The 27,329-nt window shown below is 53.0% G+C and overlaps 2 protein-coding genes across 2 annotated transcripts in view; one reads left to right on the plus strand and one right to left on the minus strand.

Annotated features, from left to right (window-relative positions):
* Positions 1-2,782, plus strand: part of MCRS1 (microspherule protein 1) — a 4,053-nt gene extending 1,271 nt beyond the window's left edge. The window contains exons 2-14 of the mRNA XM_026047368.1: positions 39-156; positions 235-367; positions 453-611; positions 726-835; positions 907-1,015; positions 1,097-1,235; positions 1,323-1,398; positions 1,591-1,619; positions 1,727-1,819; positions 1,929-2,011; positions 2,119-2,206; positions 2,294-2,421; positions 2,503-2,782. Coding sequence (XP_025903153.1) covers positions 39-156; positions 235-367; positions 453-611; positions 726-835; positions 907-1,015; positions 1,097-1,235; positions 1,323-1,398; positions 1,591-1,619; positions 1,727-1,819; positions 1,929-2,011; positions 2,119-2,206; positions 2,294-2,421; positions 2,503-2,589 — 1,352 coding nt within the window. The 3' untranslated portion in view covers positions 2,590-2,782. The remainder of the gene's footprint in view (positions 1-38; positions 157-234; positions 368-452; positions 612-725; positions 836-906; positions 1,016-1,096; positions 1,236-1,322; positions 1,399-1,590; positions 1,620-1,726; positions 1,820-1,928; positions 2,012-2,118; positions 2,207-2,293; positions 2,422-2,502) is intronic.
* Positions 2,783-3,692: 910 nt separating this feature from the next.
* On the minus strand, positions 3,693-26,538 carry SPATS2 (spermatogenesis associated serine rich 2). Its single transcript, XM_026047370.1, has 16 exons — positions 26,512-26,538; positions 25,929-26,156; positions 21,196-21,286; positions 20,424-20,551; positions 19,680-19,996; positions 14,808-14,887; positions 14,397-14,505; positions 13,447-13,496; positions 11,972-12,230; positions 11,530-11,742; positions 10,208-10,343; positions 6,507-6,565; positions 5,855-5,964; positions 5,292-5,394; positions 4,735-4,913; positions 3,693-3,848 (listed from the first exon to the last, which is right to left on the minus strand). Exons 5-16 carry the CDS (start codon positions 19,702-19,704, stop codon positions 3,693-3,695), a joined length of 1,479 nt encoding a protein of 492 aa, XP_025903155.1. The 5' UTR covers positions 19,705-19,996; positions 20,424-20,551; positions 21,196-21,286; positions 25,929-26,156; positions 26,512-26,538.
* Positions 26,539-27,329: the final 791 nt, after the last annotated feature.

Consider the following 27,329-nt stretch of genomic DNA (forward strand, 5'->3'; position numbering starts at 1 on the left):
CCACGCCCCCCGTGCCCCCCGCCGCTGTCCCCACACAGAGGCCCTGATGGCGTCGGGGCCGGCGAGCCGCTCCGAGGACGAGGAGCCGCTGGCGGGGCCCAAGCGCAGCTCGTCGCAGGCGCCGGGCGCCGTCCCCAAGCGCCGCAGCTCCTCGCGGTAGGTGCCGGGCTGGGGGGGGACAATGGGGGGGCGCTGGGTGGCACCGCGCGGTCCCCATGTCCCCGTCCCCGCCAGGTTCATCAAGCGCAAGAAGTTCGACGATGAGCTCGTAGAGAGCAGCCTGGCCAAGTCGTCGAGCCGCGCCAAGGGCGCCGTCGAGGCCGGCCGCTGCTCGGGCAGCGAGCCTTCCTCCAGCGAGAAGAAGAAGGTGAGGGGGCCGTGCAGGCCGGGGGGGGCGCCCGGTGCGGGGGTGGCACCCTGAATAACCGCCCCCGCCGTCCCGCTGCACCCAGGTGGCCAAGGCCGTGTCGGCCCCCGCCGCGGCCAGCCCGGTGCCGCCCGCCGGCCTCGCCAAGCGCATGAAGAAGAGCAAACAGCCCCCGCAGGTGACCAAGGACCTGGGCCGCTGGAAAGCCGCCGACGACCTGCTGCTCATCAACGCCGTGCTGCAGGTGACGCCGCGGGGACAGGTCCCTGCCGGGGCCCCCCAGGCGCCCCCGGCTGCTTGTGCGGCCGGCGAGGGGGACAGCTTGGGAACACGGTGACGCCGGCGGCTCTGTCCCCAGACCAACGACCTGAGCTCTGTGCACCTGGGGGTGAAGTTCAGCTGCCGCTTCAACCTGCGCGAGATCCAGGAGCGCTGGTACGCGCTGCTCTACGACCCCATCATCTCCAAGTGAGTCGGGGGGCGGCCGGGGCGGGCGGCGGGGGCCGCGGGGAGGGTCTCACGGTGCCCCCCTGCCCCAGGCTGGCCTGCCAGGCCATGCGGCAGCTGCACCCCGAGGCCATCGCCACCATCCAGAGCAAGGTGCTGTTCAGCAAGGCCGAGGAGCAGCTGCTCAGCAGAGTGGGCTCGGTGAGGAGCGCCCGCCGGGGGGCCGCGGGGGTGTTCCCTGGCGTCCCCACGGGTGACGTGTCCCCCTCTCACCCTCCGCAGAGCAGCCAGCCCACGCTGGACACCTTCCAGGAGCTGCTGCACAAGCACCCGGACGTCTTCTACCCGGCGCGCACAGCCCGGGCGCTGCAGCTGCACTGGCAGCTCATGAAGCAGTATTACCTGCTGCACGACCAGACCGGTGAGGCCCGCGGAGACGGGGGCCTGTACCCCCTTCCTGTACCCCCTCCTGGGCTCCCCCCAACCCCCTTGTCCCTGTCCCCTCCAGTGCAGCCGCTGCCCAAGGGGGACCAGGTGCTGAACTTCTCGGATGCTGAGGACATGCTGGATGACAACAAGCTCAAGTGAGCGATGGGCCTGGGGACATGGTGGGGCTGCAGCGAGGACCCCCGCTCGGGTGGGTTTAGGTGCGGTTTGGAGTGCTGGTTTTTCACTAACTCACCTTTTTTTTGCCCCATCATCTGTCCTGGGCACCTCTCTCAACTTGCTGTTTCTCCGTGGCCCCTGGCGGGCTCCTCTGGGACTTCCCTCCACAGGGATGTGCGGGACGAGGTGCTGGAACACGGTGAGCGCAGCCCCCAGCCCAGCCCGGGCCGCTCCGAACCCAGGGGATCTGGCACGGGGATGAGATTCCCGGGGCTGGCGCCGCTCACCCTCCCGCCCCGTCCCTAGAGCTGACAGTGGCCGACCGGCGCCAGAAGCGGGAGATCCGGCAGCTGGAGCAGGAGCTGCACAAGTGGCAGGTTCTGGTCGACAGCATCACAGGTACCGAAAAGAGCTGGGGAGAGGGGAGGTTTTGGGGAGGAGGGAGGCTTGGGGGAGGTTTTGGGGAGGGGGGCGCCCATTCCTGCATCCATCTCGCTCCGTTTCCCAGGAATGAGCTCCCCGGATTTCGACAGCCAGACGCTGGCCGTGCTGCGCGGCCGCATGGTCCGTTACCTCATGCGCTCGCGGGAGGTGAGTGCGGGCGCCACGTCCTCTCCTGGGGGGGGCGGGGGAGCCTCTTGTACGTCCCCCTACCCCGATGCTCCCCCCTCACCTTCCTCCTCCTCCTCCTCCTGCAGATCACGCTGGGCAGAGCCACCAAGGACAACCAGATCGACGTGGACCTGGCGCTGGAGGGGCCGGCCTGGAAGATCTCCCGCAAACAGGGTCAGGGCGGCGGAATGGGGCAGGGGCTGTGCCCCCCCCACACACTTCATTGACCCCCCGCTTTTCTTCTCCCCTGCCTCCCTGCAGGCATCATCAAGCTGAAGAATAACGGGGATTTCTTCATCGCTAACGAGGGCCGGCGCCCCATCTACATCGACGGGCGCCCCGTGCTCGGGGGCAACAAGTGGAAGCTCAACAACAACTCGGTGGTGGAGGTGAGTGCCGGGGCGGGTGGCGGGGGGGGGAACACGTGGGGGTCCCCGTGCCGCTCATCCCCCTCCGTGCCCCCCCCGCAGATCGCCAGCCTGCGCTTCGTCTTCCTCATCAACCAGGACCTCATCGCCCTCATCAAGGCGGAGGCGGCCAAAATGGCCCAGCAGTGACGAGGGGCTGGGACTGCCCTGTGCCCCCTGCTCCCAGCCCCATAGGGAGAATGGGGGGGCCTGGACCCCCTCCCTGGCAGCTGGGGGTTCCTAGAGACCCTCCCAGACATCTGGGGGTCCCTGAGCCCCCTCGCTGGCAGCTGGGGGTCCCTGGGGCCCTTTGATGGGAGCCGCAGCCCCCAGATGTGCTCTGCCTGGGGACTGCTGGGCTCTCTCTGCCCCCTCTGCCCCCCGCAGCGCCCAGCTTTTCGCCTGGTTCTGGGGGCTTCTCGCTGCCAATAAAGTGTTTTACAGCAGCCCCCGCGTTGGCATCACTGGGGGCAGGGACATCCTTAGACAGCGCCGGGCCTGGCCGCTCCGGGGCTGGTTTTTACCTCCTTTAATTCCAAAGCAGAGTGCGCCATATACCCATATACCTCCCAACACACCCGCATCCCCCCTACCCCTCCACACAGCCCCCCCTGCACCGCCCAGTGCTCAGGCCAGCAGCTGGGTGACTTCAGCAGAAAACCAAAAATCCCACCCCCAAACAAGGGCGCTTGGATGGTTAAAGCTCAAAGTTGGGTTCCGTTTATTCACTGGCAAAATTGTTCAGGTGTCGAAAGACAACTTGAAACAGAAGGAAAAAAGAGGAGGAAAAAAGAAAGAAAAAAAACAAAACGAGGCCTCAAAGGGGTGGTTTGAGACAGGGGCAGCCGAGCTCAGAGGCTTCTGCGGCCCCAGCTCCCCGAGCAGCAGCAGCCCAAGGAGCTTATTGGTTTTTTTTCCCCAATTTGAGGCACTTTTTGTGCTGCTGCCGCAGGGCAGGGCGGGCAGCAGCAGCACGAAGGCACCGGCCGGCGCGGTCACCATGGTCATTGTCCTTATCCACACAGCGACGTGGCACTGTCGCAATTTTGGACTGGTATCACCTAGGATTAGTTCTGCTCATTGATAGTGCTAGAAATTTAATTCTGGGAGGCGAGAAAGAGGCTGGACAAGAAGGGGAAGGGAGACAAACAAAAATTCCCAACCAGAACGCCCAGAGGGGCTTGAGTTAGGGACAAATTGTGAGGGTCCCCCGGGCCCTGGCACTGTCTGGAAGCCAAGGGGGAGGATTCCTGTCAGTTTTCCAAGCTGGGGCAGCCCCGGTGGATTCCCAAAACTTCCCCGGCTCCACCCGGACTGACGAGGCAGGTTGGGGGCCCAGCCTCCTGTGCCCCAGCGGCTGCCGTCATTGCCAGCATGAGCGAGAGGCTGGGACGCGGGGCTGGCTTGGCCTGAAGCAGAAGGGAAAAAGAGGAAAAACAAGGAAAAAAGGGAGCGATTGGGGGGAACTGGGGGCATCTCTGCCCTGAGGCAGGTGGGATGGAGCGGGCAGAGGCTGCAGTGGAAGGGCCCCCAGCGGCCCCGAGAGGCCCCAACCCAATGGATGGGGATGCACAGATGGCAGAGATGAACGTGAAGCCCCAACGGGGGCAACGGAGAGAGGAGGACAAGTGGCACAAACCCCAAACCAGACCCCCATAGTGTAAACTTTCCTTCGTTAACAGCTCCAGCTCGGCCTTTCCGATCCTTTCGGAGCGACGGTTCCCGCGGGAAGGAGCATGGGGCTCTCAGGAGTTCGCTGCCCGCCCGGGACTCGCTCGGCGTTTGCGCTGGGGGAGCCCCCGCGTTTCTGTGCTGGGGGCAGAGGGCGAGGGGCGGCCGGAGGCCGCGGCAGGGCCGGGCGGAGGCTGCAGGGGAGGCTCTTGCTGCTTGCCGGGGCGCTGCCGGCTCGTGCTGCTGTAGTGCCCGGGGGCCGGAGGGCCGATGTGGCGCTGGCCCTGGCCCCTGGCCCCAGGTCCTGCTCTCCGAGTCCCCTGGGAAGCCTGAAACAGAAGATGGGGCACCAGTGAGCAAGGACAAGACCCCGATGGCTCCGAGCTCCTGCTGCCCCAGCCCCAACTGCCCTCCCAGGCAGCACCTTCTGCTCCCGGGGAGAGGTGGAAAAGCAAAAACCCTCCCAGGCCTCCTTTGGAGCAGGACCATTAAACCAGATCCGCCCAAGGCAGCAGTTCCCGACAGGGAGGAACCCGCTGCAGAAGCGGCACGAGGAGCCCCAAAGCAGGGAGCAAATTCCCCCCGACTTTCCAGCGTCGGCACTCCAGGTCCGAGGGCAGGTACCTCTCGCTGCGGCTGTGGAGAGCGGCCGGCGGCGGCTGCAGGGGCCAAGGGCTTCGTGCTGAGGCTTGGGGCAGAGGCTGACGCGGCGGCGCAGGGAGCGCAGGGCTCGCCGGGGCTGCTCGGGGCCGCCACGGAGCCGCAGCGCGACCTGCTCGAGTAGCTGTTCTTGGGGTGGGAAACTGCAAGAGAAAGAAGGCCCAAATGGGGGGTTTGCAAACAAATGGGGTGGATCTGCAAATAAACCGGGGGAGGTTGCACACAGGAGCCCAGATAATTCAGCCTCTCAGGGCTGCTTGGGCCCTACGGGCTGCAGCAGCAGCATGATGGAGCATGGATACGAAGGCCCAAGGGGCTCAACAGAACCAAAGGGAACAGGGCCCCGCACCAGAGCTCAGCCACAACAGCCCCGCAGGGACAGCCGCCCTCTGCACAGGTGACACCACCACCGGCCACAGCGGCAAGGGGAGCCCTGGCTCCCACCGAGAGGCTCCGGAGCCCTGCGGGCCTCTGCCCAGGCCCTCCGGGGCCAGCCCGGGGCTCGCGGCGGCCCCGCTCACCTTGCCCGAAAGAGGCGATGCTCTTCCTGAGCGCGTCCAGGTCGCACGTGAACCGCGCCACCCTGCCCAGCTCCTCGTCATACTTGCGCTCGCTCACAAAGTGCTGCCCAGGAAAACAACAACAACATGCACGGGTTAGTTCAGGGCCGGACAACGGCAGGATCGGTGTTCTGCTTTGGCTCCTAACAGGTAGCTGTGTTGGCACAGCTTGACAACAAGTCCTGGGAAGGCAGGATCTCGTCCCCACACAACAGCAGGATGAAATGAGTGTGAAGCGAGTGCAGGCCTCTGCTCTGGGTGCTTTGAGCAGCAACAGTTCTCTGCCTTGATCTAGTTCTGGGGTAGCAGTGACCATAGCCAGAACAGTGGTCACGGTGGTTTGGTTTTCAAACGAGATTTGAAATGAGCCTTTGTGGCGCTTTGCAGTGCCGTGTTGGGTCAGAAACGGGGGCGCTGGGAAGTTGCCCAGCCTATAGAAATAACGAACCCAATGCAGCAGCTTGTTCCGGATCAGGTGGGAGGTCAGCGGGGGCCCTGGCTGCCCCTCGGGGCCGGGAGCTCACCTTGATGTCGGCCCTGAGCTCCACCAGCTGCTCCTCCGACATGCGCGTGGCCGCGTCGCTCAGCTTCCGCAGCGCCTCCGCCTTCCTCTGCCGGCTCCCCAGGATTTGCACTGCAAAGCAGAGCCCAGCTGCAGAGCTCAGCCCAGCGCAGACGCCCGAGCGGTAAAGGCAGCGGAGGCAGCTGTGCAGCAGCCCCGGCTCCGCGGCCGGCCACGAGGCGGGAGCCGAGCTCAGAGCCAACTCGCCCACACGAGCAGCATTAGTAAAAATACTGCGTTTCTCGGCCCCGCCGCCTACGGCGCCTCTTTGGGCTTCTGGAACCTCAGGGTTCCGTGTTCCTGGGGCAAGCGGCCCCTCGGAGCACTGCCCAGCGCCCCCCAGGCTGTCCCGAGGGTCTCAGAAACAGCCTTTGGTGCAGGATGCATCTGACAGCCCCCCGTAATGAGAGCACCGGCCTCGGGGACAAGGCAGGGCGGGGGACGTGTCAGCACCAAGCCTGCAGGTGGACTGACCTAAGCACCAGGCAAGTTACTTAGGAGCAATAGGAAGAGAAGGCAAAGTAGGGAGCTGCCCCCCGCGCTGTTCCCCTGAGCTCAGTGTCACCCACAGCTCCTCAGGCAGGTGTGGGTCAGGGCTTGGGAAAAAGTCTTACTTGCTTCGGCTTTCACTTTGTCCATCTCAGCCAGCAAGGCCACCTCGCGATCCATAAGGCTGCGGAGAAAAACACAGGAGGGAGAAGGCAGTAAATTATCAGGCGATTAATTATTCAGTGATAAACACAGGAGACAACAAAATTCTGCTCTGATGAGAGGGGGTTTTGGCGCCGACAGAGGGCAGTAAGGACCCGCTGGAGCTCACGCTGGAGCCAACTATCCACAGGGAAGCCGAGGGAGCCGGGGCGTGTGGGCACCAATTCCCTCCAGAACCTGCGGGTAGCTCGGGCAGGGCAGCAGGATGGTGCTTGGCCGGGGCAAAGACCATAGCCAGATGCTGCCGGGCGCCGTTCGGCCCCTCCGCTCCACGCTGCTCGCAGGCCGGAGCTGCCAGCTCGGCTGGGAACGCTACATTTAATACAGGGGGAAAAAATAAGTGCTCCTGTTCCCAGAGTAAACCACACCGCGGCCGCTGGGAAAGGGTCGGAGGAAAATCCGGCCACCGGACAGGCGGCTACTCAGCATGTGCTGCAAAGAGGCAGGAATTTGGGGCAGGAGCGGCGCATCCTGCGTGGCTCCGGAGGCTCCAGCAGCACCGGGGATGGAGGTGGTTGTGTCCAGGAGCTCCGGGGACAGGTGCTGGGAACACCGCACGCTCGGAAAGCCGTTCTTAGCCCCGGGAGGGGTTTCGGGCCGTGCCAAGGGCACCTGGAGGCACCAGCATCGTGGGCTCCACCTGCCCCACTCGAGCGCGGCTGTTGCCATGAGAGCAAAGTCCCCCGGGGCTCCGGGGCTGCAGCCTTCGTGCAAGCGGGAGTGTGAAGCGGGAGCAAATCCAGAAGGAATATTTATTGGAAGGAAAGGGGCAGCACCTGAAATGCAAACTCGGAGCAGCTCCTGCTCTTGCGCGTGTCAGAGGAGAGAAGCAAGATCAATTTAAACAATTCCCTGGACCAGCAGCTTTGACATTTGGCTGCTTCTGTTGATTTATCGCTCTGTCCATCTGCTTTTCCAGGGTCGGAATTGTTGCTGCTTTTGCAGTGCAGCGGGGGCCTCCTCCAGGTCAGGTGCTCTCTGCCCGACCGCGCAAACCCAACACATGTCAAGCGGCGCCGCTAATGAGACTTCACCTTGTTTGCAGCGCTCCCAAAGCGCCTCGACCTGTCTCTACAACACAGAAACCAAAGGGCAGAGCCTAAGGAAACACAGGCCGGGATGTGTCACCCGCAGGAACCCCCCAGAGCTGCCAGGGGGGTGCCAAAGGTGCCTGGATTTATTTAAGGGGAGCAAATGGCCTCGTGCGTCGCCTCCCCGAATGCACCGGCCTAGACCCAGCTCAGCCAGGGCACCCCAGCTCTGCTCTGCACATGGCCAGTGAATGCACCAGCATATCCGTGGGCACATTAGAGCTTATTTTGCTTTGCAATTTAATTTACTCAGCAAAACTGAGCTGGAGGTTTTCACCTGATTCTACATTGGGGCTCCTTGAGGAGCAGAGGGTCAAAGAGCTGTGCCCAAGCTGCACGCAATGAGACTGGGATCAGGTCCCAAAGGTCTTTTCCCTGCCTAATTTCTTGTCAAAGGAACGAGCTTCCTGAGGCAGAGCTCTTTCAGAAAGAGGTCCTGGCTTTGAGGCTGCTGCCTTGGGACAGGATCACACGCAGAGCGGAGAGCGCCTCTGCTCCTGGCACAAGCCTGAGGAAAGGACATTGTGCCCAAGGAAGAAGAGGGAGAGGCAGATAAATTAATAACTGAGAACTCCAGTGGGGAAGGCCGAGGAGTTCTGGAAGCCTCACTGCTATCCAAAGGATCTCTTGCACAGGTGAAAACAGCCCAAATTTACCTTTTAAATACCATGGTTTTGTTGACCAAACCTGCTCTTCAGCCAAGTTTTCCTCTGCTACGAAGCCAGCTAGGGAAGGGATTCCAGATTTAACTACTAGATTCTGCCCTGTGTTAAATAAATAGGCACAGTAAAGCAGAAAGACGTGCCAGCAGTATTTGCATCTGTGCAGGAAAAGGAAAGGAGGTTCCTGCCCCACGGAACCTGGCTCCGCGCTGCCGTTATCGGAGCCACACTGCCGAGCTGGAGCCCTCAACCTTCCCATGTGTGACACAAGGGTTTTATGGACGATCACACAAGCCAAAGGGCAAGGAATTATTTATAAAAAGTGGCTGCTTTAAGCGGAAGGATGACGTTTTTGCTTCTGGCAAGAGGTTTGCGCAGGTATTTTAACCGTGCGGGGAGGCAGGCAGAAAACTCAACCAGAAAATGGTTCAACCAGCAATAGCGGTAACGCTGCACCAGGCAGAGCTAAGAAAGAAAATATTCTCATTCATAAACATAAGCTTGAGTTAGGGCCACAAATCCCTCAGCTATTGACGGGGGAAATTGCTTTATATTAGAGCTTTCCCCACGGCCGGAGATGCCAGGAACCCCGTGTCCTGGCTCTGCCTAGAGAGCACGAGTCATGAAAATGCAGATCAGGGCAGGAGGCACCTTTAACCCTGCCCCAAACTCCCCAGTTTGCTGCAGTCTCCTCTGATGAGTTCAAAGGTTGTCTGTAAACACCAGGGGGGCTTTCGCCAGTGTTTTCAGCACAGGCTGAGCTGAAACACTGGCTCAATGTTTAAGGGTAAATCCATTTACTTCAGAAGAGCCCTTACTGGTGGCCATGCTTGAGACGAATATGCACGCATGAAAAGCAAAAAAGGCCATTGCAAAGATGTAAATTCAGTAAAAGATTTCAGCATACAGCAATCTTTACATCACTACAACAAAATATTATTGCCTTTGAGGCCACATATGGTTATTGGCCAGGCAGCTCTTGACATGGATTTGCAAGTCTGCCAAACATCTCCTTTAAGCCTTCAGCGCGACGGCAGCATTTTAGTTCCTTGTCAGATGTTACTGCAGGCAAGAACTCTCTGTGCAGCTTCTTATGAGTATTTCTTTACCAAAAGCAATCACATTTGGATAACCAAGAAGAACAATTTCTCATAAATAGGTTCAATCAGCCAAGACAGCAAGTATATCTGATGTGAGGACTTGCGGAATATCATCTTCAAGTACTCACCCAAACCAATAAAAGTGTTCATTAAAAAATTGATTATATATGCAAGGAACATCATGCACAGTATTAAAAGCTTGACTTAAAAAGCAGGGAATTCTTTACACAATGACCACTAATATGTATCTACACCTTCCTAAGGCCCTCTCTAGCCATAATTTGAAAACTTTAAAGACTAATGTTTGCTCCAATAAAACACATATGGCTGCACCTGAAGCTCCAAACAGTTCTCCTTCCAGCATAACTACCATTAGTGCCTAAATTACAGTACCTGGGGAGTTCCTTGTATTATCTGTGTCTAAAAGGAATTTATGATACTCCAGGTAGCTGTCCTGAGCAGACAAAGTTTGCCAGAGACTCCTGTGGACACATGGAAGCCTCAAATGTGGCTTTTAATATTTCTTTGCATGTGTGGGACAGCAGATTTAAAGCAGACCCTGGCAAGCTGCGCAGCAGCAAAGGCAGCTTCTAAAACCTTGCAAACCCAGCACTGCAGCCTCAAGTGTGTTCTTTATACTACGCTGACCTCCCAAACGCCGCACTTCGGCGGCAGGGCAAGCACAAGTCAACTTAACGCCTGAAAAACTGAAGTCTGGTGTCAAACTTATCTGATCCTGTATTTAACTTACCTGCTCTGCAGCTCAGCAAAGACCTGCTTCATCTTCTTAATGGAAGCGTCCATTTCCTCTTTCACCACCACGCGGTACCGGGCCAGCGAAACGGTGCAACGCTGCAGATCCTTCACTGATTTTTCAATATTTGAACCTGCAAAGATGGACAGAGAAAACTTTTATGAGTCATTTCGATCAGACTGTTAAACCTTCTTAGAAGGAGATGGCTTTGCCTTTGTAAAAACCAAAATGTGCCTCCTGCTTGGCTTTAAAACCTTCTTTCCTTCCCCATTATCCGTGAGGTGAAGCAGTGCTGGAGATTCTCCTAGGAGGGGAGGTTTTCCAGAGCTTGTCAACTTTCCTTCAATGGGCAGGGATATCTGCCCATATTTTCAGTCATATGGGAAAAATCAAATATATGTCCGAGCTGCTTTTGTACAAGGCACTGGAGACAGGCAAAGTCCCTTCCTAAGACCGACAAACCATAGTCCTGCATGACAGGAAACTTTTCTGGGTGAACATCTTTGGGAAATTTAAATCAAAATTTAATTAATTTAAAAATGAATTTACTGTTATTTCCAGTTATTGAAGAAATAACTGTACAAATGGTTATTTCCTCAAATTGAGAGATGGAAGGACTGATTACTTGCTATGGAGGCTGGGCTCCGGGTCCCAGCTCTCCAGAGGGGCACCTCACCTTGCCCGCACTCTTTGGAGCTGGCTGGAGAGCTGTCCCCTGCCAAGCTACAATAAAAGGTCCTTGCTACAGCTTTCCCATGCAGCAAGAAGTGAACTACCACCGCATCTCAGTAAACTATAACAACCGTGTTCACAACTGGGGTCTCTCAGGTCCTTCCTGTCCCCACTTGTTATCGTAAGAACGAAGCTGTGGAGAAAACGCATGAAAAGAGGAAAAAAAAATCCAGTAGAAAGAGGCTGTCACTTCTTGTAATGGGGCTGGTCAGAACTTTTGGCCTTTCGACAAATTCTCACAAAAGATGAGAAAACCTAAAGGCTCTGTGATGGAGCACCCAGAAGAATGGGCTAAACATATGCAGTGTGACTGACTGCTTCCTCCCCTCCTTCTCCAGCACAGGCAGCTTTGCTGCTCCAGGCGCTACATCTAAACTGCTGTCAAGATTCCTGCTGTGCAAAGAGAAGCGGAGGAGAAGAGTGCAAGTCACTGGCCGGATAATAAGAAGGGTGTTAACTCGCATTAAAATCAAAGTCCTGCACGCCTCACCAGCGGATGTGTCAGTGACCACAGAAGCAGCGGTGAGAACTCTGCCCGTAGCAACCTGCTCTGACGCTCAGCAGCGCACAGATCCTCGGGGTCTTACCTAACTTCTTGTTTGCAGGTGAAACGGGAACATCTTCCAGCCGTGTTATGGCCAAGGAAGCGGGAGTCGAGCCGCTTGCTGCTGCTCTGGCCATAGACCTGCTAGTGCTCCTCTGCTCAGGCCGCTGTCTGCGGGACGAGGGGCTCTGGGAAGGATGCATGATGAGCGATTTTGGGTCAAAGTCTGCTATTCCATTCTCTAGTTCAGGCACTGCTGTAGAAAAGCACACTTGTTTAAAGGGGAAAGCAAAGAAGTCAGCAGAACATTGACCACCTCTTCACCACAACAAGCAAAACCAAAAGATCAAGTTGTTCTTCTCTGGAGAACTAACCAAACAAATCCAGCCTCAAAGCTGGCACCAAACAAAGGAGCAACACGAAGGCTCCTTTGCTTTTTAAACGCTCGGTGTCCGTCTCCCGCAATACTTTTTATAAAGACTAACCTGTTCTCTCAGGCATGTCTGGCGCGGCAGATTCACAATCCTCCAGCTCCCTGGCATCAATTGAAAGTGCATCCAAACCTTCGCTGAGCGAGTCCACGGATTCCATGTCGTTGGCACAGCCGTTGACATGGTAACCGTTAATTCCACCCTTCTCCGCGTTGGCCGACTGCTCCTCTTCAGTGGACACCAATTTACTGGGGTCTGGGAGGCCAGGGCTCGATCCGGCTGGAGGTTTCGGCTTGCTTTTCTTCTTCTTGTTCTAAGAATTAAATACCCCCACCACAAAGGGGAAAGAAAATATATATTAAGTTTAAATCCTCAAGGGAAAACTAAGCTCATGCTTACTGACAGAAAGTAGCCAAATTAAATTCTTTTTTCGGACAGCCTTGGTGTTGCTCCTATTAACAGTAGGAGGAATTTATTTAATAATGAGGACAGATATAGTGGCATTAATGAAGTGCAAATACATTATCCCTCATGCCAGGGTGTCAACAGGACTAACCCACCAGGCTGTAGAAGACTGCAGTATAACTGGCAGAAAAAGCAGCTCTGTTTGGGGCTATATAGTTCTATACGTTGAGGTTACAGTCCTCCATAATTTAGGGAACTACGTAGGTCCCCCCCGAGAAGGGACAACTAGCGAGGTGCAGCTTTCAGTACCACGGTTGCTGCTCAACAACCCAAGAGTTTTCTAGATCTTACCGTAATAAAACTCCCCTCATGTTTCCCAATGGATTGATATTTAGTCAGAATTTTGGTACCTTATTTCCTCCTGGTATTTTTCAGGTACTCAAGAGAGCACAACTATGGTTTTATTTCCAACCTGACAGATTTAGATGTGGCAACATTAAGTACTGAAACTTTGCAAGTCGGTATTTAACCCTTTCATGGGGGTCTGAGCACAGCAGTAGGCAAAATGCAAACTAAAGCTAACATGACAGAGCACCATATTTCCACAGGGCTCAGCATTAAATGCAACTGTCCAGCTCCAAAGGTTACAATGAAAAATGGAACAGCATGACTACGGGAACAGTGAATTACAGCGCTCACTAGAAATAAACGGACCTGATAAAGATTTACTTCACTGTGGGGCTGGGGGATTAGGGGTCCTGCAGAGAGCCAAAAGAATAAAAGCTCTGGCAAGGAGAGGAAGGTTTTTCAGCGCCCTGCATTCAGCATAATAGACGTGACAACTAAATTAAATGCATACGTGGCAGGCTGATGTTTACAACTTGCACTGAAACTACCACGTAAATCACCGCCCTTAGCAGTGAGAAAGTTGACACCCTAGTGACAACCCCTAGGGTCACTTCTGCTTACATCAATACACACGCTTCTCTGTGGTTTCTTTGCTCGTTGGAATCAGGAGGAACGCCTGCTATTCTCTGTACTCTAACTTAACACTCCCTTGTCCTTTAAAAAGGAAAAGCAGCAAGATGATAAACACCCTTGGAGGGTATATTTTAAAGTATTACCTTTTTTTTGCCTGTAACAGTCCACTCTTTCAACACTTCACTGGCGTTGCCTGAAACAAAACGCAGCGATGAGTAGCGGATAAGGCACCGACTCCAGGTCTTCCCTGGTCATAACCAAATGTCTCCACGCCTGGAGCCAGCTGCGACTCTTCCTACACCCGAGTTTCTTTTCTCTTAGTTGATGCAACAGAAGGATGGGTTTTGTTTTTGCTTTGGGAACACGGTGCTGAGCAGGACTGCTCCCTTGCACCCCAGCTGCTTGCAGGAAGCAGCTCTGCTTTTGGCTCTGTCTCACTAAAGCTTCAGGTCCTTAGGAGGCTGCTAGGACATGCACGGCATTCAAAGGTTGTGCTCAGGTCAGATTTCTGCTGGCTCTGCCTCCCCAGAGACACCGATTGTATCGGGATGCCCAGAGGCTCCGGAATTGCTGTCATCCCTTCTAGGGGCCAGAGGCAAATGCAGTTGTCAGCGATGGTCAGCACGCAGATCAGACCAGCAAAGCGACAGGCAGTGTCACCTGCAACAGCCTGTTTTTCCAAACACACAAAATCCATCTAAATGCAGCATGAAAGCCAGGCCCAAGAGGAGATTTGCCAGGCAGGTTTCAAAGTACAAAGAACAACTATCACTGCTGAAGACAAGCCCATTTCTGCCCTCCCGCACATGGGTTTCTGTAACTGAGCACCCAACCTCTTTTATCTAAGGAACTATTAAGAACTTATTGCTGCCTTGAGCCCTGATGGAGTGACTAAGGCCATGGGAGGAGAGTATCTGCTAGGTGTCCTTCCCAAGAGGCTCTGTCCTCAGCTGTGCTGCAGCAAGAGCTTCTCTGCTACACGCCAAAAGTGCCCCAAGCCCTTTCTGCACCAACACTCCTGATTCAGAGGGAAGCTGGTAAGAACGGGAGGTACAACCGAGCTAGGCAGCGGGTGACGGCCAGTGGTGGTTACCTTCCATGAAGGCTTGCACTGTTTTGTCCACGCAGTTGTCAAAATGCTGCAGCACCAGCACAATCTCGTTGTTGCTCCTGTTGGGGACGATGGCGCGCACCGCGCTGATCTGGAGCGGGAGAGGGAAAAAAAGGAGAAGGTTTCACCGCGTGCATTATCCTAACAAGGATCCGCAGCAACGCTTCTGCAGTGAGAAGACAATAATAATAGTGAAACCCAGCCAACTGATCGCTTCCTTATGAAATGTTAATATGCCAAGACAATTTGACCTGACTAAAATTTGCTTTTGACAGAGCTACAGTTAAGGTCCCAGGCAGAAACGTATTTCATCTCGGGGAGCAGGCAGAGCTACAGAGCTCCCGAGCTGCTCAGTGGCAGGTCGTGAATTAAAGTCTCAGAAGACACATTTACCTTCTCCTTCATGTTTTCAAAGGTTCCTCCCTGGGCCATCACAGTGTTGGACTGCACATCAAAAATAAAGCCGGATGGATCTGCGGAGACAAACGAGAGGGAGGCGCTTTTCAGGAAGGGCCGTTTAGAAAGACGTGAAGCTGGAGGTCAGCGTCGCCGGCACACGGTTAGCAGAGGGTTATCGGCATTGAGGGGAAAACACGTCACGCCCGAACTTTGCTTAAGGAGCAGGTTTGTGTTTGACAAACGAGGGCGCTAGGAAATAATCGCGGTTTGCAGGGAGCTCAGGAGCGGTCGCGGGGCCTTCGAATCAGGGGGATTGTGGTTCCCTCCTGCCCCGCGAGCCGGGTTGAAGCAAGCGGCCAGCGCGCGGCACAGCCCAAACAAGGGCTGGTTTAGGCCTCAACGGGGCTGCTGGGGAACTTGAGGAAGAAAACTCCAGCAGCCAGCGCAGCGCTCATTCCTGTATGAATCTCAGGCCCAACACAGCGTAGCGAGCCCAGAAAAAGGAGGCAATAGTCGGCAGCACCAGCACCCGAGGCTGCTTAATTCCGGTCACACAGAGAAACGAGCAGCCTGATGAATGTGCTGAGGATTCAGCGCTCACGCTCCCCACCAGCTGCCGTCTCCACGGAAAGGCCCGTTTTCCAGAGGGGCTCCGCAAGGGAGCCGGGCAGCACCAGCAGGTCGGCTGCTTGCGAGCAAGCAAAGGGCGCCCACGTGCAGGGCCTGCATTTTCCCTGGAGCCCCCCTGGGAACAGCCACAAGCAAAAATTCGCACTTAGTTCTGCCTCCAAAGGTCCGAGCTGCCTAAATATGAGGTTTGCTACAGAACGGGGGCAAAGGGGTTCGTGGACGCATTTCATGACAACCGAGCAGCCCCCCAAAACTGCGTTGTGGCCACATTTGACTGCAGAAAATAAATCCTGTCCCCACCCAGAGCCACCTGAAGGGCTCCGGGGAGGTTTTGGGCACCCTAAAGCACCCTCAGCTTCAATCCTGACCCACTCAAGCCTTTTCAGGACCTTCGCATCCACACATGGGAATAAAGCAGCCCCTCCGGAGGTCACCGCCACGGGTCCCGGTGGTCCCCGGTGGCTTCGGGGCGCTGGCGGCTGCTCCTCTCCCCCTCGCCATTTCGAGACACGCCATCGACTTCCCCTGCTCGCAGACACTGATGTAGCATTTCAAGCGAGATGCCTCCCAACACCATGACAGGATCGTGAACATGATGGAAAGGTCAGGCTCTCAGCGAGGCCGCGGCCGAGCACTTCAATCCTTCCTTGCTGCGTCCTCGCCCGGCTCGGCCCCGTGAGCCCCATTTCCACAGGTTTCCAGAGCTCCCCCAAGTCTGTCGCCCACTTTCGTGTCTTTAATCTCGTAAATGGCTTTCAGGCTCACATCAGGGCAAGAATGAGTAACTTTGTGGGCAAAATCCTTATTGCAGAGCAGCCCCCACGGACTCAAGTGGCAGCAAAGATGAAGCTCAGCTCCCTCCGGAGCCCATTTACAGCCACTCAGTCCCATTCCTTCCCTGCAATCCAGCTGCACTTGCTATTGCAGAAGGCTGAGCTTTTCCACCCGCCACTCGGAGCTGCCTCTCCCACTTCCAGGCGCTTTTCCACAGCGCGGGTGTTCCCGGTGTTCGCCTGTTCAGTATGCGAGAACCGCGCACACCGGGAACAGGCAGCACCGTGCACACCCGCCACCGCTCACAGGCGTCATTAAAACAGCTACCAGCGCTCGGGGCTCTCGTGGCAGAGGCTACTTGCAGGAAGGGAGGGAATTTAAAACACTCATCGCCTCAACAGGCTCCCGACTCCTTCTTGGTTTGGGGAATCGGCATCTTCAGGGGAGAGAAAGGTGCCATAAAGGAGGCCTGGCATCAACGAGGCCACGGGGCATTTGGGGACTGATCCCTGGGGCATTAGCACAAGCAGCGCATGGTGCTACCCAGAGGATTCGAAGCAATCGCCTCCAGAGACGTCCACTGCATTAATTGCTTCTCTGTTCACAACCATGTCCTGCAGAACAGGACAACACAAATCCGCTCCTCACAAATCACTCACCTCGGGGCTTTGGTCCTGTTTATTGCACTGGTTCATACAGGTTTTCCTGGAGAGAAATACTGAAAACACCAGAGCTCATCCCACCAGAAGGGTCCTGCTGCTCGGCTGCTCCAGACCGCTCTTCACCAGCTCTGCAAATTATCCCTTTCTGCACAAAGCGGGTGCAGGAATCGCCCCCACAGAGCTAACAAATGTGGTTCTGCTTCCCAGGAAGCACCAAAGAGAAATACACCTTTGCATTCAACACCTAAACAAAGCCGGAATGGGAGTCACTATGTTTGTCCCCACGTCAAGCCAACCTGACTCCGGGCCAACTATTTTCATTTCATTCCTTTGAAACCAGCTCTCCCCTTGGCAGATGTTTGCAGTGACCATCTGCAAACACCGCTCCGGACGCCAGTAACTTGCAAACCTTTAACCACCCACTCTGCGTCATCCGTCAAACGCCACGGAAATCCTCAGATAACGTGGTGCTCGTGCAGGGGACACTTTCCAAGTTGGGAAGTGTCCTCCAGCAAAACAACCTGAACACTGTCTTTTCCAAAGAGACATAAAAAACCAAGAGCACCAGCAGCTCCTGCAGCAGCTCGATGACAGCAGGGACTCTGGTCCAACTGCTTTATGGAAGACAGGCTGCACGAGGAGATCCAGCTGGATCCATTTGCTGCAAGTGGAAAAATCTCTCTCCAAAGAGACGCCGGATGCCTCTTCCCATCCTGGTCAGGACTTGAGCAAGCAAATGACTTTGGGGATTTGGGCAGCATATATATGCTTAAAATTCAAGGCAATGAAGATTCGGTTAAACTGTGAAACATTTATAGACTCTGTGGCTTTTCAGGTCAATGGTAACTGCTTCGACTCTCCCAGGGATAGCGCAGAAAACCTCAGCTAATGTGGAATAAAGAGCTCTTAAAGAAATGGCACCTCGTTGCTCACTAAGAGCATCTCAAATTTGCTCTAATTATAAGAATTTTCACCTGTTTCTATACTGTAAGAATAACCAGACGTCCACTACTGCAGAGGTGAATGGACAGGAATTAATGTATCTTCCTAAGACAACATAAAGCAGCTAAAATATCTTTATTCTCTGAGGCTGTATTTACAGTAATGCTTTCACACTGAAGTGGGATAAAGCAAGTAAAAAGTAAACTGGCGTTAGAATTAATATTCCTAGACGCTCTACTGGTAATACCCTATTTCCCTACCTGCTCTCTGTGTCCTCCTCTTCCTCCAGAACCATCAAGACACATGAGTAGGAGCAAATGGTTAAGAAACCCAATCTGTGCCATTTCTGCCCATGCTCAAGACCCTGCTTGTGGCTTCAGCACAGTATTTTTTCTCTAAGAAAAGTCATTCACGGTCAAAACACCAAAGAATGACGCAGCTGCAGTATACACCAATGTCTGACACCACCTGCGTGCTCTCTCTCCTCATCCTCCACGCAAGCTTATCTGCGAGCCCAAATTTGACTTTTAATTTGATTTAACTTTTAATGAGGTTTAACTTTTTGCTCCTCTGCATAAACCTTTGGAGTAAAAAGTTACAGGTAACATTAACAGCTTTTCCTTAGGGACTCAACAGATACCAGCTCCAAATTCTCAGTTGCACAGTAGATCCCAAACAGTGTTGAGAATGGCAATTGTGGCAGGAAAAAAAGCCAGGATTTCCCCCCCAGGACCAGCTCCGTGTATGGCTTCTCCTGTGGATTCCTCTTGCAGTCTCTTCAAGGTGCATTTTGCTCCCACATTCCCACAGCTACAACAGGCTGCGCAGCGAAGCTCGCAGCAGCACCCGGGGGGCAAGTGCTTAATGGTTTAGCATTCAGGCTAACAGAGGTAGAAATCCAGCATTCTTTAAAAGAAAATAAAATCAATCAAAAATTAGACCGTACAAGCATTTCCATAAGGGTTACTAATTGCTCCGGATCATGTATGGATTTGGCTGTCAAAGGAGAGCTGGATCGGGCAGGTAGACACCATTTCTGTGCCAAAGCTGCTAGGGAAGAAAAGAAAAATCTACAGAGAACAAAAGCTCTTCTCTTCAGGCAGAGGGCATGGATTGTCAAATCCATTCGTGTTAAATTATTAATTAGTAGTTAGTTCAAATTAAAAAAGAAAACCATAGCTGTCAATCCCCGTCTTCCCCAGCACCACACAGGCGCATTTTGGAATTAATGTTCTGCACGCAACGAGGATGGTCTCTCCCTGAAATAAAGCTCCTTAATTCATGCCAAGCTTTGTCACTGAACACTTCTCAGGTGACAAAAAAAATAAAATAACGTATATAGAACAGAAAATAAAACTATACTGAGTATCTGAAGATTAAGCAAGGGAACAAGCTTCTTGCTAACTTAGGTTTGTTGCTCGCTGTACCTGGCTTGGAGGATTGAAATTAGCCCTGTTTGCATCGCAGCCCCACGGGAGGAGGACACAGCTGAGCTATCCAGCCTTGACTCAGGGCTCTGTTTCTTGACAGAAATGAGTTAAATGCATTTACCTCCAAAAACTCAACTACTAAAAATTGGAGGGTTCCCCCCTGGCTTCGAGGTCCAACTGTGAGAGATGCAAAATTAATAATATACAGAAATTAAGGCATTTGGAACCACCAGGCTAGACAATTACTAAAAACATTACCAAAGCCAACAGTCAGACAACCTCACCAGGACGGGGACCACAAGCAGCCGAGTGACATTAGCAACTCTGTGAGGAGTATGGCAAGAGCAATTAACTGCTTTCTTAATTGATAACTTTGGAATCAATAATGTTGTCTATTGGCATTTGACAACATCGCATTCGGATCTTACCTTTTGGATTTTGCTTTTTAGACATCTCAGCACGCTTGCTCCAAAGCCCAGCTCTAGAGAAGAGGGGGCAAAAGGGCCCTCGTCCTTGAATGCTGTAGCTGGCAGTTGTAACTCAGAACTTGTATCGCCTTCTATCGATGCAGGGAATGGCAGAGATCTCTTTGGGGATGGCAAAATCCCAGCTGAGAGGGTAAAGAGGGTCAGCAGTTGTCCGAATTAGGCTGAGATAATAGCAGGGCACTCGAGCTTCTTCTTCTGCAAAGCAACTTCTTGTCATGTAGCCCGAATGCAGCAGTCGGCGTTGGACTTCTCTGGTTCTAAAGCAGAAAACAACAATGTTTAAAGTCATTGCAGAATAACTAGCCAGAAAAAAAAAATGCAATATTGAATATAAAGCAACAAGATCCCTCAAGAATTCGTGATTTCAACAAGCTTAATTCAAAGCACTCGTAAGACATCCCAATTTAAGCATGCAAGCGTTAGGGCTAGGGAGGTTTATAACCCATCATAAAAAACATATTTAAACAAATACCAGCATTTACTAACGTCAGAACCACCACCCAAGGCGGCCCAAGAGCAGGTCCCTACACCAGGGCACAGCATTTATTATCCTGTGAGCTCTTACATCTCCTGTGTGTTCACATGAGGAGTATCCTAGAGAAAACACAATTCATTTGGCTGCCCAATCCTAAGAAAAATTTTAAAATTTCCTTTGTTTAGCCCAGCAGTGGACAAGATACCAACCTACCCGGCGAAGGCTGCGCCGGGGCCGCTTCTCCGGAGGTGGTAGCGTTCCCCCGAGGCGTTTTCCCTGCACTCGTGGTGTTCCTGGTTCAAGCAGCCAGCGAGAGCGGGGACGGCAGCCACCACATCTAGCAGGGTGACAGGTTAAACAAAGAACAACAGGAGCCACCACCGAGGAAACAATAGGGACCTCTCCGCCCCAGCAACCCTTCCGGCTCCCGCAACGGATCCGGCCCTCAGTTCAGAGCCGTGGTGGTAACCAAGTGTGAAAACACACACACACAAATGGGCAATTTCGACATGTAAAATAAGAGCAGCCCAAGAGGCACAAGATTATTTTAGTAATAGTTGGACTCTGTGTCCATTCCTAGCAAACCCCATGTGCTCATATACATTTAGAAAGAAATGCACGGCCGATTTGCGGACAAATAATTAGAAACTCCGCTCCCTTCCACCCTGATCTGGGCTTTGTCCAGCAATATTCTCAGGATTTGGTTTACAAGTCAGGGGAATGCAGCAATATAATGCAATATAACCACACACAACACTGCCCAGAGGCTCACAACACAACCCTAACAAGTGCATTTTGACTTAAAAATAGACATTTCCTATTATTAGTGTTTCCCTTTCTTAGCTACGCAGGAGTTCAAAACTTCCTTCTAACCAGGGATCCACATAATTCAAGCAGGAGACAGATCGAAGGGCTGAGCCCGAGTTAATACTCAAAATACACAGCTAATTTCCAAAAAACAAGGCAAAAAAAATTTTTTACCTGTAAATAGTCCTGATGTGGGAGGTGAGTACAAACTGTCACGTTGCTGCCTTCAGCGCTCAGCATTAACTGCCTTCATTCGTGAAACCACCTGAAAAAATAAGGTCACTCTGGTGGGAATTGTGTTCCAAGGCGCCTGGGATGCCCGGGAAAGCCGGAGGGTTTCACGAAGGGTTAAGCCAGGTTTGCACCGCGACGGAAACGTGGCTTGCGGGAAACCTGAAAATCCAGCCTGGATTTCGGGACAAACACCCACTTGCTCATGAGGAGGACAGCGCTCACACACAACCATGCGAGCATGCCACATTTAGCTAAGAAAATATAATAATAATAATAAGCCTTAGTATCCTCAATTTCATTTTTTAAATGCAGAAAAGCATTCTTTGATCCAGAACAGAGCAGGGAGACAGGTGGTTACTAACAAAGCTGCAACAGCAGCCCTGATAATTTGTGATCAGCTCCCATGAATTGCCTCCAACTTCAGCCGTGCGACAAAGATGGACTTATAAATCTTCTCTGGGGATAAACCCTTGCAAAGTAAATAATTACTGGGGCACTTTGTTCAGGTGAGGTTTAGAAATGAAGTTATCTGAAAAATCTCTAAATGCTTGAAAAATACTTAACCTTGGCCTCCCTAAAACACATCTTCGCCCACAGCAAATGAGGGAAATGAGTAGTTATTAAGTCTTAAGGGGCAAAAAAATAAAAAGAAAGTAACATCCAAAGAGGTCTGAATTATTCCTTAGCAAGCCCAGGTCTAGATCTGATATGTACAGAAGTGATAAGAGAAGATTTTCTTTTCTGAAGAAACACAACCTCTGATGAGGATGTAACAGCAAATCTCAGTTCCCTGATAATGGAATTAATGCTGCAATTTCATCCAATATTTCCTGTGATAAAAACATAGAGCCAGACGGTGAAAAGCAACTCTGTTTTTTTTTTGGGAGGAAAAGCTCAGAAAGTTGCATGAGTTCCATTTAACTGGGGCTCTTTCTCACAACTGCAGCATGAGCATCAGACAAAAAAAAAAAAATCTTGGACAGATCAGTGCAAGAGGGCTGTAAAAAAGCATGTTTTCTTGTAACAGAAATAGAAATTCCAGGACTAGTAAAATACCGAGGTTAGAGCAAGTTCAGGTAAATGAAATAAACTTGTTGTGGATGGGGAACGTTTTCAGATAAGGGCAATAAGTCTATATAATAAAATGCACCCTATATTTCACTCCATGCAGTAAAGCCAAGATAAAAATCAGGAGAGAAATGTTAAGAAACCCACCTGCAGGGTTAAAATATTACAATTATAACAGAATGGATTCGGGAACAAGCAAGGTTTTCCCTCTGGAAACCAGCTCCTTCTCCCCCCTCGGCCACCGATCTCTTCCTAGAGCCGCTGTTTAGTTCAGGCCAATTTTGTACGAGTTCCACTGGAAACGCCTTTTTTTGTGAAAAGTGCAAATATCAACACGTTCTATTTAAAAATGAAGGAAAAAAAAGTACAAAATTCTACAGATGCCAAATCAAAAGAAGAAGAGATCTGAAAACCACCAACCCATAGCTTGAGAATAGCCCAGAGAAGGGTCTAAACTGCCATTTCAGTAAACCTGGAGAAATTGATAGCTCCCTACTCAAAGGAAAATCAGGTGAACAGTGGGAATTTGGCCAGGATTTTCTCTCGGTCTGCAGCAGGTTTTGCTTTTGCTGGGCAACCTGAAGGTCTAAGGAATAATCCTGCTTCTCAGGAGGATTTTTTACCCCCGTCGCTTTGGGATTTCAGGCAGGGAACATCACCCCAGCCGCCGTAATTTCCACTGCTCGGCAGCAGCTGGCTAATTGGCTTTTGAGTTAAGAGTCCCTTACAAAGCTATTTTCATCTCGTGGCTCAGGCAGGTTAAGAACGAGTTTCCCTGAGCTCACACAATAGCGTTTCACTGGAATAAACCGCTCTATTTGTAATTTATAATCATTTGCAAATACAGATCCTGCTCGCGAGGCCCCAGGGCACCGAGGGCAGGGCTGGTACCTACAACACCGGCACCCACGCAAGAAGCCACCCTAGTTTTACACCAAAAAAAGGGGGGAAAAAAAAAGTAAAAATCATACTAGAAATTCTGGAGTGCATTTTATCTTTCCTCAGCCACATTTAGAGAAGGTGGTTTCAGATGGTCCCTGCACACGGGAGCCCAAAACACCCCCAAATTTGGGGAATCCTCCTGAATCTGGGGGGGAGGACGAGAGGCTCATACAGGGCCAACCTGTCACGCGGGTCTCCCAAAGTAGAATATCAATCCCCGAAATCCACGTTCACATAAAACGGCTTCTTTTTCTGCCCTAAACTACTCCCTTTACATTACTGGATAAAGGATCGTAAAATTGTGCAATAAAAAAAAGAAAATCTCATTTTAGGAATAAAAGGCCACTAGTTTCTCAGTATTACACTTTTTCTCCTCCAAGTATTTGCTCGTTTTTGTTATTTTGAGCAAGAATGAACTGAACGTTTAACTTGGGAGATAATTAGCTGTCTATATTCTGTTCAAATCCCCACATTTATTGCTCTTGCACCAAGTGCATTATGCAGAGCACGGCAGAGCATTAGCTATTCTCAAACACGGCACCTCTCGACGGCTAATTGGGCATCATTTTGCAGCACAAAGAGGTAAAACGAAGTATTTCACACGACAAAACAGTCCTGGGTCTATTGGGAGCCCGTAGCAGACCCCCTCGCAGGGGGTTTAGGGGGGACTTACACTGTCTAAACCGCCAGTTCAGACGGTTTTAAACACCCTTTTTGGGTTTTCTTCCCAGCGGGGCTACCTCTCTCCGATCGCACCACGTTTTGGACACACAATTTCTAAATAAGCAGGTCCTGGGAATTCCTGGCACTTCCCACGTGTTGCGAAACCCTGATGCAAAGACTCAGCTTGGGCTCCCGGTCATCCCTCCGTGCATCCAAAGGGCTCCAAGCTTCCCAAAAGCCTCCGCTATCCTTCCTAACAAGCCCTACTGCAAGACAACAGAATGTTGCTCTCAGTGGAGGCTCTTCCTGGGTAATTTCGCCTCCATCGCCACTACTTTCAAGTTGTCCATACCAGATTGCTGACCTGAAAGACATTTTCCTGTGACTCGTGACAAACTGCTTTGTATTTAAGAGTATAAAATACTTTAAATATTTAGAGTACAAAGGCCCACCCTTTTGGCTAGCTTTTACTTTTCATTGCATCTAGAAACCACCAGCTCTGGAAAAGAAAGGAGGAAAAATAATGGCAAATACATCAAAGGATGCTGCTTTTCATTGCCTCTCTTTAGGGAGTGAAAATCTTCATCTGCCCCAACTTGAATTAAACGGAGGTAAGAACAGTTTTACTGTAGTAAGCCTAGCTACTGGAAACGTTTTGTCCCTCTCAGAGTTTTCTTTGTCTACATTCAACCTCCAGGTCTGATATCCTGCCAAAAAGCTTGCAAATATTAATTTTTAAATATTTAAAAATAACAATTAAGGACAAGGAAAGCATGCAGTACCAATCCGTCCTCTTCCTGGAACAGGTCGTATCTTAAAGCTCCTTTGCCCAGAATGCAACAAGAATTTGCAGCAAAATAGCTCAGCAAATCCATAAAACATCCACATGCTCCTCAAAAAACAAGCTATAATTAAAAGAAATAACCCAGCACGTGAGGCAAGGAGCTTAGCCTGGTTAACCTTTAACTCCAATAACTTTAGGAGATATTTGTGCACTCGTAAATGCTGATATACAGCAGAACAGCTGCTGCGCTTGCATGCAACTTTCATATAGCTTTTGCCTGGGAGTTAACTTCTCTGCATCCACTTTTGCAGGCATTAGACACACAAAGGGGAAGGGTTTCCAGTTACTCTTGGCTCAAAAGCTACTTAATAAATAATTTTTAAGAGAGGGGGAAGATGAAGCTGTGCTGCTGTCAAAACACACATTTCCCTCCCCCAAAATTGCAAGGGATTTTGGTAGAAAGCATCCCTATCAGCACATGTCTTGCTGGAGAGGCTCTGCTTGCAAAAAATCACCCTCAAGGGAGGTTGTGAAGGAGCTCAGTGAGCACAAAAAGTTCAAGAATCTACATATGAAATATAGGTATTGGCCTCTTCCTGCTGCACCCTACAGGCCTCCTCCTGGCTAAATATTCCACCCAAAATGCCACAAAACCAGGCCTTTATCTCAGGCCGAATCCTGGGATCCTCACAGCTCCTGTAAGCAAATTCTTCCCAGAAGCAGCGGAATGCAAGGACAAAAGATTCAGCTGATCTGCTGAAGCAAAGGCCTCGTGCTCTGCAGCACCACGGGGCCCTTCTCCAAGAAGGATTTTGCAGAGGCCTCATTTTCCAATTCACGGCCTGCAGCAGGAAACTCAATAAGTGCAATCTGGTCCTTACAGAAAGCTCAAGAATCGAGAAAATAACCAGCTGCCTCCTTTGGGAAGTGGCAGAGGGAGATGCCCGCGGGAATTTCATCCATCGCACAAGGGCTGAAGCAGCAACACGACAACCTGCTCCAAGGGCCACTCGCTGCTTTGTGGGGGAATCAATGCCAAGTGGGAGCCCTTGGAGGCTCCCGTTGCTCCGGGATTACGGGATCACTAAAAGCATCCACGAAGGAGCATTTCACTTCGGGATCTTGCAGAAATCCTCCCCAAAGAGAGGAAAGACAATTTTGATGCTTTCCAGGATTGGTGCCAATGCAAGCACCAAATCCTGCTCTTATTCCTTACCTCTCTTCGCAGGGACCTCGATTTAGGCTTCGCCTATATGGTGAAGGGCACTTATGGCTTCTTGGCGCCAGCTTCTCTTGGGCGCTGCTTTAACCTCTGCCGGGAAGGGAACGCTGGCGTGGGGAACGCGAGTGGCACCGACGAGCGCCCACACACCGGAAAATCGGGAAGCAGGCAACGGATCCGCCTCCTTCCACGCTGCAGGGCCACCTTTCCAGGGAGAAAAACCTGAGGAAAGCAGGGGAAGAAATAAAAAGTGATGTTCTGAGGTGACCTGAACCCAGTAACTTATGGCACTTTAATGTACAGAGGCCCCAGCACAGGGAGGGGCGGGGGGGGCCCCATGGCCTCCAACCCCGCCCCCCCCAGACTCCCACAGCCCATTTCCCCCTCCCCCCTCCATATTCCTAAACGTTTCCCGGTATTCCCAGAGGCTGCAGGTTCCCACAGGGCACCCCCCGCGCCACAGGCCGCCCCCTCCCCAGGACCCCCTGCCCTGGCTGTGCCCCCCCCCGCCTCAGCCCCGGCTGTTTCCCCTCACCCCCCGCCCGGGCTGTCCCCCCGGCGCCGCCCCCGCACTCACGGGCCGCGGCGCTGAGGGCGGCCCCGTCCGTCCGCCCCGTCCCGCCCCTCGCCCTCACCTCGGGCCGCCGCGATGCACCGGGGAGGGGGGCGGCGGCCTCGGGCCCAGGAGGCGCCTCCGGGCGGCGCCAGCCAATAGGAGCCGCGACGGCCCGCCCGGCAGCCAATGGTGGCGCGCGGCGGCGGCGCCCCCGCCCACCCTCCTCGAGGGCACCGCGGAAGGTTGCCAATGAGAGCGCGCCTCTCTCCGCCTCCAACCAGTCAAAAGAGAGGCAAGGGGCAAGGCCGAGGATGCTGGCCAATGAGAGGGCAGAGTGGTGCCCCACCCATGGGCGCGCTCGTGGGGGAGGTGAGGCGTCAGCCAATGACTGCGCTGCCCAGTCAATGTCCGTGCGGAATGGGGCGTGGCCAAGGTCCGCCAAGGGCCAATCGGATCAAGAGCTGCAGAGGCCCCGCCTCCCCGCCATCGCGAGGGGCGGGGAGGTGGGAGCCGAACGTGGACGGAAACTACCGAGCGCACCCCGGAAAGAGACGAAGATGAGCGATGGGTGGCGGAGCTCGGAAGGTCACGGGTTCGCGGCCGCGCTGCGCCTCGGACCCTGTTCTCAACCCGCCGCTGCTCGGGAGCTGCCTTGCTCTGGCAGCGGCATCAGTTCGGCAGCGGGACCCTCTCCGCGAACCGGAGTGTCCTGGCAATGGGCAGTCTCCCAGACAGGGTGACCCTTGCCCTTGTGCAATGGTTTGCAGCATCTCCATGCGCTGGTTTGCAGGAGCTTCGGGCAGCACCTGGCACCTCTGCATATGCAATGTTTCTCACAA

The sequence above is a fragment of the Nothoprocta perdicaria genome, unplaced genomic scaffold, assembly GCF_003342845.1.
Source record: "Nothoprocta perdicaria isolate Ctin4 unplaced genomic scaffold, notPer1 scaffold_497, whole genome shotgun sequence".
NCBI lineage: Eukaryota > Metazoa > Chordata > Aves > Tinamiformes > Tinamidae > Nothoprocta > Nothoprocta perdicaria.

Excerpts from the sequence above, each read along its gene's own strand:
- SPATS2 (XM_026047370.1), bottom strand. The coding sequence starts at position 19,704 with ATGTCTAAAAAGCAAAATCCAAAAG. Across the intron at positions 5,395-5,854 it reads AGCTCAGGGCCGACATCAAG|CACTTTGTGAGCGAGCGCAA; the intron begins GTGAGCTCCCGG and ends TTTCCTGGGCAG. Across the intron at positions 3,849-4,734 it reads CTCCACAGCCGCAGCGAGAG|GCCAAGCCAGCCCCGCGTCC; the intron begins GTACCTGCCCTC and ends CTTCTGCTTCAG.